Genomic DNA, 10,000 nt, shown 5'->3' on the forward strand with positions numbered 1-10,000 from the left:
AATGCCCATGCCAGCTGTCATCTAGACTAGACCTGTGGCCTCCATGCCCAGTGCCCATGCCAGCTGTCATCTAGACTAGACCTGTGGCCTCCATGCCCAATGCCCAGTGCCAGCTGTCATCTCGACTAGACCTGTGGCCTCCATGCCCAGTGCCAGCTGTCATCTCGACTAGACCTGTGGCCTCCATGCCCAGTGCCAGCTGTCATCTCGACTAGACCTGTGGCCTCCATGCCCAGTGCCAGCTGTCATCTAGACTAGACCTGTGGCCTCCATGCCCAGTGCCCATGCCAGCTGTCATCTAGACTAGACCTGTGGCCTCCATGCCCAATGCCCAGTGCCCAGTGCCAGCTGTCATCTAGACTAGACCTGTGGCCTCCATGCCCAGTGCCAGCTGTCATCTCGACTAGACCTGTGGCCTCCATGCCCAGTGCCAGCTGTCATCTAGACTAGACCTGTGGCCTCCATGCCCAGTGCCCATGCCAGCTGTCATCTAGACTAGATCTGTGGCCTCCATGCCCAGTGTCAGCTGTCATCTAGACTAGACCTGTGGCCTCCATGCCCAGTGCCAGCTGTCAACTAGACTAGATCTGTGGCCTCCATGCCCAGTGCCCAGTGCCAGCTGTCATCTAGACTAGATCTGTGGCCTCCATGCCCATGCCAGCTGTCATCTAGACTAGATCTGTGGCCTCCATGCCCAGTGCCAGCTGTCATCTAGACTAGACCTGTGGCCTCCATGCCCATTGCCAGCTGTCATCTAGACTAGACCTGTGGCCTCCATGCCCAGTGCCCATGCCAGCTGTCATCTAGACTAGACCTGTGGCCTCCATGCCCAATGCCCAGTGCCCAGTGCCAGCTGTCATCTAGACTAGACCTGTGGCCTCCATGCCCAGTGCCAGCTGTCATCTCGACTAGACCTGTGGCCTCCATGCCCAGTGCCAGCTGTCATCTAGACTAGACCTGTGGCCTCCATGCCCAGTGCCCATGTCAGCTGTCATCTAGACTAGACCTGTGGCCTCCATGCCCAGTGTCAGCTGTCATCTAGACTAGACCTGTGGCCTCCATGCCCAGTGCCCATGCCAGCTGTCATCTAGACTAGATCTGTGGCCTCCATGCCCAGTGTCAGCTGTCATCTAGACTAGACCTGTGGCCTCCATGCCCAGTGCCAGCTGTCAACTAGACTAGATCTGTGGCCTCCATGCCCAGTGCCCAGTGCCAGCTGTCATCTCGACTAGACCTGTGGCCTCCATGCCCAGTGCCAGCTGTCATCTAGACTAGACCTGTGGCCTCCATGCCCAGTGCCCATGTCAGCTGTCATCTAGACTAGACCTGTGGCCTCCATGCCCAGTGTCAGCTGTCATCTAGACTAGACCTGTGGCCTCCATGCCCAGTGCCCATGCCAGCTGTCATCTAGACTAGATCTGTGGCCTCCATGCCCAGTGTCAGCTGTCATCTAGACTAGACCTGTGGCCTCCATGCCCAGTGCCAGCTGTCAACTAGACTAGATCTGTGGCCTCCATGCCAAGTGCCCAGTGCCAGCTGTCATCTAGACTAGATCTGTGGCCTCCATGCCCATGCCAGCTGCCAGATCTGTGGCCTCCATGCCCAGTGCCCAGTGCCAGCTGTCATCTAGACTAGATCTGTGGCCTCCATGCCCAGTGCCCAGTGCCAGCTGTCATCTAGACTAGATCTGTGGCCTCCATGCCCAATGCCCAGTGCCCAGTGCCAGCTGTCATCTAGACTAGACCTGTGGCCTCCATGCCCAGTGCCAGCTGTCATCTCGACTAGACCTGTGGCCTCCATGCCCAGTGCCAGCTGTCATCTAGACTAGACCTGTGGCCTCCATGCCCAGTGCCCATGCTGTCATCAGTGACCTGTGGCCTCCATGCCCAGTGTCAGCTGTCATCTAGACTAGACCTGTGGCCTCCATGCCCAGTGCCCAGTGCCAGCTGTCATCTAGACTAGACCTGTGGCCTCCATGCCCAGTGCCAGCTGTCATCTAGACTAGACCTGTGGCCTCCATGCCCAGTGCCCAGTGCCAGCTGTCATCTAGACTAGACCTGTGGCCTCCATGCCCAGTTCCCAGTGCCAGCTGTCATCTACACTAGACCTGTGGCCTCCATGCCCAGTGCCCATGCCAGCTGTCATCTAGACTAGACCTGTGGCCTCCATGCCCAGTGCCAGCTGTCATCCATAGACCCAGCCTCCATGCCCAGTGCCAGCTGTCATCTAGACTAGACCTGTAGCCTCCATGCCCAGTGCCCATGCCAGCTGTCATCTACACTAGACCTGTGGCCTCCATGCCCAGTGCCCATGCCAGCTGTCATCTACACTAGACCTGTGGCCTCCATGCCCAGTGCCCATGCCAGCTGTCATCTAGACTAGACCTGTGGCCTCCATGCCTAGTGCCAGCTGTCATCTAGATTAGATCTGTGGCATCCATGCCCAGTGCCAGCAAGACTAGATCTGTGGCCTCCATGCCCAGTGCCAGCTGTCATCTAGACTAGATCTGTGGCCTCCATGCCCAGTGCCAACTGTCATCTAGACTAGATCTGTGGCCTCCATGCCCAGTGCCAGCTGTCATCTAGAATAGATCTGTGGCCTCCATGCCCAGTGCCCATGCCAGCTGTCATCTAGACTAGATCTGTGGCCTCCATGCCCAGTGCCAGCAAGACTAGATCTGTGGCCTCCATGCCCAATGCCCGTGCCAGCTGTCATCTAGACTAGATCTGTGGCCTCCATGCCCAGTGCCAACTGTCATCCCATCTGTGGCCTCCATGCCCAGTGCCAGCTGTCATCTACACTAGACCTGTGGCCTCCATGCCCAATGCCCATGCCAGCTGTCATCTAGACTAGACCTGTGGCCTCCATGCCCAGTGCCCATGCCAGCTGTCATCTAGACTAGACCTGTGGCCTCCATGCCCAATGCCCAGTGCCAGCTGTCATCTGTCATGGCCTCCATGCCCAGTGCCAGTCATCTAGATAGACCTGTGGCCTCCATGCCCAGTGCCAGCTGTCATCTCGACTAGACCTGTGGCCTCCATGCCCAGTGCCAGCTGTCATCTAGACTAGACCTGTGGCCTCCATGCCCAGTGCCCATGCCAGCTGTCATCTAGACTAGACCTGTGGCCTCCATGCCCAATGCCCAGTGCCCAGTGCCAGCTGTCATCTAGACTAGACCTGTGGCCTCCATGCCCAGTGCCAGCTGTCATCTCGACTAGACCTGTGGCCTCCATGCCCAGTGCCAGCTGTCATCTAGACTAGACCTGTGGCCTCCATGCCCAGTGCCCATGCCAGCTGTCATCTAGACTAGATCTGTGGCCTCCATGCCCAGTGTCAGCTGTCATCTAGACTAGACCTGTGGCCTCCATGCCCAGTGCCAGCTGTCAACTAGACTAGATCTGTGGCCTCCATGCCCAGTGCCCAGTGCCAGCTGTCATCTAGACTAGATCTGTGGCCTCCATGCCCATGCCAGCTGTCATCTAGACTAGATCTGTGGCCTCCATGCCCAGTGCCAGCTGTCATCTAGACTAGACCTGTGGCCTCCATGCCCATTGCCAGCTGTCATCTAGACTAGACCTGTGGCCTCCATGCCCAGTGCCCATGCCAGCTGTCATCTAGACTAGACCTGTGGCCTCCATGCCCAATGCCCAGTGCCCAGTGCCAGCTGTCATCTAGACTAGACCTGTGGCCTCCATGCCCAGTGCCAGCTGTCATCTCGACTAGACCTGTGGCCTCCATGCCCAGTGCCAGCTGTCATCTAGACTAGACCTGTGGCCTCCATGCCCAGTGCCCATGTCAGCTGTCATCTAGACTAGACCTGTGGCCTCCATGCCCAGTGTCAGCTGTCATCTAGACTAGACCTGTGGCCTCCATGCCCAGTGCCCACGCCAGCTGTCATCTAGACTAGATCTGTGGCCTCCATGCCCAGTGTCAGCTGTCATCTAGACTAGACCTGTGGCCTCCATGCCCAGTGCCAGCTGTCAACTAGACTAGATCTGTGGCCTCCATGCCCAGTGCCCAGTGCCAGCTGTCATCTAGACTAGACCTGTGGCCTCCATGCCCAGTGCCAGCTGTCATCTAGACTAGACCTGTGGCCTCCATGCCCAGTGCCCATGCCAGCTGTCATCTAGACTAGATCTGTGGCCTCCATGCCCAGTGTCAGCTGTCATCTAGACTAGACCTGTGGCCTCCATGCCCAGTGCCAGCTGTCAACTAGACTAGATCTGTGGCCTCCATGCCAAGTGCCCAGTGCCAGCTGTCATCTAGACTAGATCTGTGGCCTCCATGCCCATGCCAGCTGTCATCTAGACTAGATCTGTGGCCTCCATGCCCAGTGCCCAGTGCCAGCTGTCATCTAGACTAGATCTGTGGCCTCCATGCCCAGTGCCCAGTGCCAGCTGTCATCTAGACTAGATCTGTGGCCTCCATGCCCATGCCAGCTGTCATCTAGACTAGATCTGTGGCCTCCATGCCCAGTGCCAGCTGTCATCTAGACTAGACCTGTGGCCTCCATGCCCAGTGCCAGCTGTCATCTAGACTAGACCTGTGGCCTCCATGCCCAGTGTCAGCTGTCATCTAGACTCGACCTGTGGCCTCCATGCCCAGTGCCAGCTGTCATCTAGACTAGACTTTTTGTGTTGGAGATGAGGGTGTGTGCGTGACAGTGGGTTACTAAAGTGAGCTAGACCAAGACTATTAGGCAAAGGAAAAATACATTACACAAAAGTGCCAAGCGAGATTAGTTTAGCATTGAGACTAATTAGTATTTGGATAATAGTCTGTCATTGCCAACTCACCAAAGTGATAATCGGCTGTACATGTAGCTAACCACGATCCACAAAACATTCAATGACTCTTTCACTTGTTCTTCAAAAACCAATCAAATGATTTGTCCCTCAGACAGCCATTTCTATTGGTTGAGATCAGAGAAGGCTGGTGGGAGGAGCTATAAGAGGATGGGCTCATTGTAATGGCTGGAATGGAATTCTTGGAACGGAGTCAAACACATAAAATATACATAAATCACAGTAGACTCCATTCCAATGAGCCCGTCCTCCTATAGCTCCTCCCACCAGCGTCCTCATGGTGACATCTGTGAGTCAACAACAGTGCGTCTGATTGGTCCATTCATCTAGATTCTACAGCTAGATGAATGGACTAACTCACAACATAGAATGCCCACCCAGCTCACGTCCTGACCAACACTAAAACAAGGAAAACACATACGAACGATGGACAGAACGTGACAGTGCCTCTTTGCTTGACATCATGAGAAAATCAAAAGAAATCAACCAAGACCTCAAAGAAAATTGGAAACCTCCACAAGTCTGGTTCATCCTTGGGAGCAATTTCTAAATGCCTGAAGGTACCACGTTCATCTGTACAAACAATAGTACGCAAGTATAAACACGCAACCGTCATACCGCTCAGGAAGGAGACGCGTTCTGTCTCCTAGAGATGAACGTACTTTGGTGTAAAAGTGCAAATCAATCCCAGAACAACAGCAAAGGACCGTGTGAAGATGCTGGAGGAAACAGGTACAAAAGTATCTATATCCACAGTAAAACGAGTCCTATATTGACATAACCTGAAAGGCCGCTCAGCAAGGAAGAAGCCACTGCTCAAAAACCGCCATAAAAAAGCCAGACTACGGTTTGCAGCTGCACATGGGGACAAAGATCGTACTTTTTGTAGAAATGTCCTCTGGTCTGATGAAACAGAAATATAACTGTTTGGATATAATGACCATTATGTTTGGAGGAAAAAGGGGGACGCTTGCAAGCCGAAGAACACCATCCCAACCGTGAAGCACGGGGGTGGCAGCATCATGTTGTGGGGGTGCTTTGCTGCAGGAGGGACTGGTGCACTTCACAAAATAGATGGCATCATGAGGTCGGAAAATGATGAGGATATATTGAAGCAACATCTCAAGGCATCAGTCAGGAAGTTAAAGCTTGGTCGCAAATGGGTCTTCCAAATGGACAATGACCAAAAGCATACTTCCAAAGTTGTGGCAAAATGGCTTAAGGGCAACAAAGTAAAGGTATTGGAGTGGCCATTACAAAGCCCTGACCTCAATCCTATAGACAATTTGTGGGCAGAACTGAAAAAGCGTGAATGAGCAAGGAGGCATACAAACCTGACTCAGTTACACCAGCTCTGTCTGGAGGAATGGGCCAGAATTCACTTATTGTGGGAAACTTATGGAAGGCTACCCAAAATGTTTGACAAAAGTTAAACAATTTAAAGGCAATGCTACCAAATACTAATTGAGTATATGTAAACTTCTGACCCACTGTGAATGTGATGAAAAAAATAAAAGCTGAAATAAATCATTATCTCTACTATTATGCTGACATTTCACATTCTTAAAATAAAGTGGTGATCCTAACGGACCTAAAATAGGGGATTTTTACTAAGATTAAATGACAGGAATTGTGGAAAAAAAGAGTTTAAATGTATTTGGCTAAGGTGTTTGTAAACTTCCGACTTCAACTGTAGATCAGAACTAGAAGCACAAGCATTTCGCTACACTCGCAATAACATCTGCTAACCATGTGTATGCGACCAATAAAATGTGATTTGATTTGATTTGATTTAAATGACAACCACGTTTCCTCTCTCTCTCTCTCTCTGGCCAATCAGTGAGCTGGGAAATGAAAGTAAAAAGGAAGCACACAGTTCCCCAATCAAACACAGCTGTCATCCCTCACTCAGTGATCACTGCCATAGTAACAGAATACGTGAAGCTTATCATCACCATCATCCCCTTCCATGTACTCTTTATCTGAAAGGAGCCTCCAGGGTCCAATTATATTACACCTTCTCCGGCTTCCATAACAACAGCACAAGGTTCAACTCTGAAAGTGAAAGTTGTTATGAACATCTCGTCATAAAATTAGGATTTGTTTGTTAAAATGAAGGCAGTATCTATCTACACAAGGAGGTTCCTGGGGACTGTGTGGATCTGAGGGTCTGATATGAGGATCTGAGGGTCTGATGTGTGGATCTGAGGGTCTGATGTGTGGATCTGAGCAGGCCTGATGACAAGTTTTCTGTTGAATGATTCATCGGAGTGTGAAGAAGAAGAAAAGCATGTTTGGAGAACAAAGCTTCGTCTGCTGAAGACGACACTGAAAAGTGTCTCAGATGTAGATGAGAGCACAGTAAACTACGCCAGGACTGAGAGCACAGTAAACTACGCCAGGACTGAGAGCACAGTAAACTACGCCAGGACTGAGAGCACAGTAAACTACGCCAGGACTGAGAGCACAGTAAACTACGCCAGGACTGAGAGCACAGTAAACTACGCCAGGACTGAGAGCACAGTAAACTACGCCAGGACTGAGAGCACAGTAAACTACGCCAGGACTGAGAGCACAGTAAACTACGCCAGGACTGAGAGCACAGTAAACTACGCCAGGACTGAGAGCACAGTAAACTACGCCAGGACTGAGAGCACAGTAAACTACGCCAGGACTGAGAGCACAGTAAACTACGCCAGGACTGAAAGCACAGTAAACTACGCCAGGACTGAGAGCACAGTAAACTACGCCAGGACTGAAAGCACAGTAAACTACGCCAGGACTGAAAGCACACATTCCTCTGACTCTGTCATTAAATACACCTTGGTCTGAATATAGGATGTATATGACTGTATGGTAAAGATTTACTTTGACTAAATAGATATAATGCATTTACTACAGGTCTATAAGCCTTTCATGAACGTGTTATAACAGGTCCTAAACACATCATTAAAGGTTCATGAAATGGATCCATAGCATCTCTATAGGCATCTTAATAAAGGCATTATTACAATGACAACGTAGTTTCTTTAATATGTCTGCTTTCTTAAAGTGTGCTTCTGCCATACCCGTGTTAGTGACTGTGTCTAAAGGCCAAACCAGGTTTTGAAAAGGCTGCTGATATATAGCCTGTAGCAGCCCCATTTCCCCCCACCAGACGGCAAAGGGCCCCGTCTTCTCACTGAGGTCAATGATGCATGAAGCTTCCCACAGGGTTGAATCCTCAGAGTAAATTTGATGGATCAAGTCGTGTAGTTGAGGGTCATATTATCGTACACTACATGAGCAAAAGTATGTGGACACCTGCTTGTCAAACATCTCATTCCAAAATCATGGGCATTAATATGGAGTTGTCCCCCCCCCCTCTGCTATTACAGCATCCACTCTTCTGAGAAGGGTTTCCACTAGATGTTGGAACATTGCTGCAGGGACTTGCTTCCATTCAGTCACAAGAGCATTAGTGAGGTCAGGCACTGATATTGAGCAATTAGGCCTGGCTCGCAGTCGCTGTTCCAATTCATCCCAAAGCTGTTCAATTGGGTTGAGGTCAGGGCTCTGTGCAGGCCAGTCAAGTTCTTCCAAACCGATCTCGAACAACCCTTTCTGTATGGACATCGCTTTGTGCAAGGGGGCATTGACATGCTTAAACAGGAAAGGGTCTTCCCCAAACTGTTCCCACAAAGTTGGAAGCATAGAATCATCTAGAATGTCATTGTTTGCTGAAGCATTAAGATTTCCCTTCACTAGAACTAAGGGGCCTAGCCTGAACCATGAAAAACAGCCCACTACTGCTATTCCTCCTCCACCAAACTTTACAGTTGGCACTATGCATTGAGGCAGGCAGTGTTCTCCTGGCATCTTCCAATGCCAGACGATGAAGCGTGATTCATCACTCCAGAGAAAGCATTTCCACTGCTCCAGAGTCCAATGGTGGATGCTGACCACACCACTCGCGTAGCATGCCGAGCACTGCAAAATACATTTATGCATTCATGTTATTCAATCATTGCACCCACACTGCTCGCGTGTGTCTGCATAGCCAGACGCTAAAATAAAACGTGTTTTTATTTGTGAAGCGTGAGGTGCTGCAAGTCCCGCCTCTCCCATCTCCTCATTGGTGTTTAAGAGCATACACCCATGTGGGTGATTGACCATGAAAGATGTGGTTCTTGGCTAAAAACCTGATTCAAGACACTGTCCTTTGCCAATGATTCTCGTGCTCCCCTTTGAACCCTGTGTTTTTATGTTTTCATGATTTATTTAACTAGGCAAGTCAGTTAAGAACAACATCTTATTTACAATGACGACCTACAGTGTTCACCTGCATACCGCACCAGTGTGTGCCTGACCCGGCTGTGACAGAGTAGCGTGTTTCGTCAGTGATCTGCCATGCGTACTCATACAGACAGACACAGGCACACGGGCAGGGGATCTGAGAATTCCAGTGGAATGTGTCAGGAATGAGCAGTCATGGAGTCCTCAGTGCCTTATGTGCACGTTCGGGAATCAAGCCCTGCTGAGAGTGGACATTCCGACTTACCTCTAAGACTTGTACATAACTTGATGGGAACCATCCCCTGACTCCATCCAGCTCTCCTTCCCACCAGCCGCCAGGCAACGGATGAACTATCCTTATGATTTCTCCCACTTCGAAAGTCAAACCCTGCTGATGTTGGTCCCCGCTGAAGGAGTATAAACTTTTGCAATAAGAGCCAGACATCGTTATCTTCTCTGGGAAAACGTCGGGTCCGCTCCTAGATTCACACAGACTGACCCCCTTCCTCGAGAATCACTTAGTTCTTTCAGAGTATAATTTATTGTATAACTTGTAATGTTGATTAGTTAGCGCATCAATGGCAACAATCCAACATTAGGCAATATAATCCTTAACTCTGCGCTGATGTTCTCTGAGTGTGTGTACCTACCGGAGATTCACTATTTAGTGTGAACTCCCTTTCGCGAAATCAACAGTCAAATCTGCGCTCCTTCAATTCCAATTGCGCTTTTATAAGACATATCCCGGTACTCGCGTTTGTGTTTTTGCACGTGAGTTATCAAAGATGGTGGATAAATAAAGATGTCTACAGAGGCTGTTGAACATTGAAAAACATGGTGAAGGTTCCGATCTACTTAAATGGGTGGGTCTCCCATAGACATCAATGCAAGAGCAGCAGGGTCTGGTCCGCGTAGTTCAT

The 10,000-nt window shown here is 50.4% G+C and overlaps 1 protein-coding gene across 2 annotated transcripts in view; it reads right to left on the bottom strand.

Annotated features, from left to right (window-relative positions):
• The window catches only part of LOC124047538 (growth arrest-specific protein 7-like), a 111,385-nt gene extending 101,645 nt beyond the window's left edge, over positions 1–9,740 (bottom strand). For both annotated transcript variants that reach the window (XM_046367849.1, XM_046367847.1), the window contains exon 1: positions 9,346–9,740. In XM_046367849.1, the coding sequence (XP_046223805.1) occupies positions 9,346–9,525 (180 nt within the window). In that variant the 5' untranslated portion in view covers positions 9,526–9,740. The remainder of the gene's footprint in view (positions 1–9,345) is intronic.
• Between the last annotated feature and the right edge of the window lie 260 nt (positions 9,741–10,000).

The sequence above is a fragment of the Oncorhynchus gorbuscha genome, linkage group LG11 (assembly GCF_021184085.1).
Source record: "Oncorhynchus gorbuscha isolate QuinsamMale2020 ecotype Even-year linkage group LG11, OgorEven_v1.0, whole genome shotgun sequence".
Lineage (NCBI taxonomy): Eukaryota > Metazoa > Chordata > Actinopteri > Salmoniformes > Salmonidae > Oncorhynchus > Oncorhynchus gorbuscha.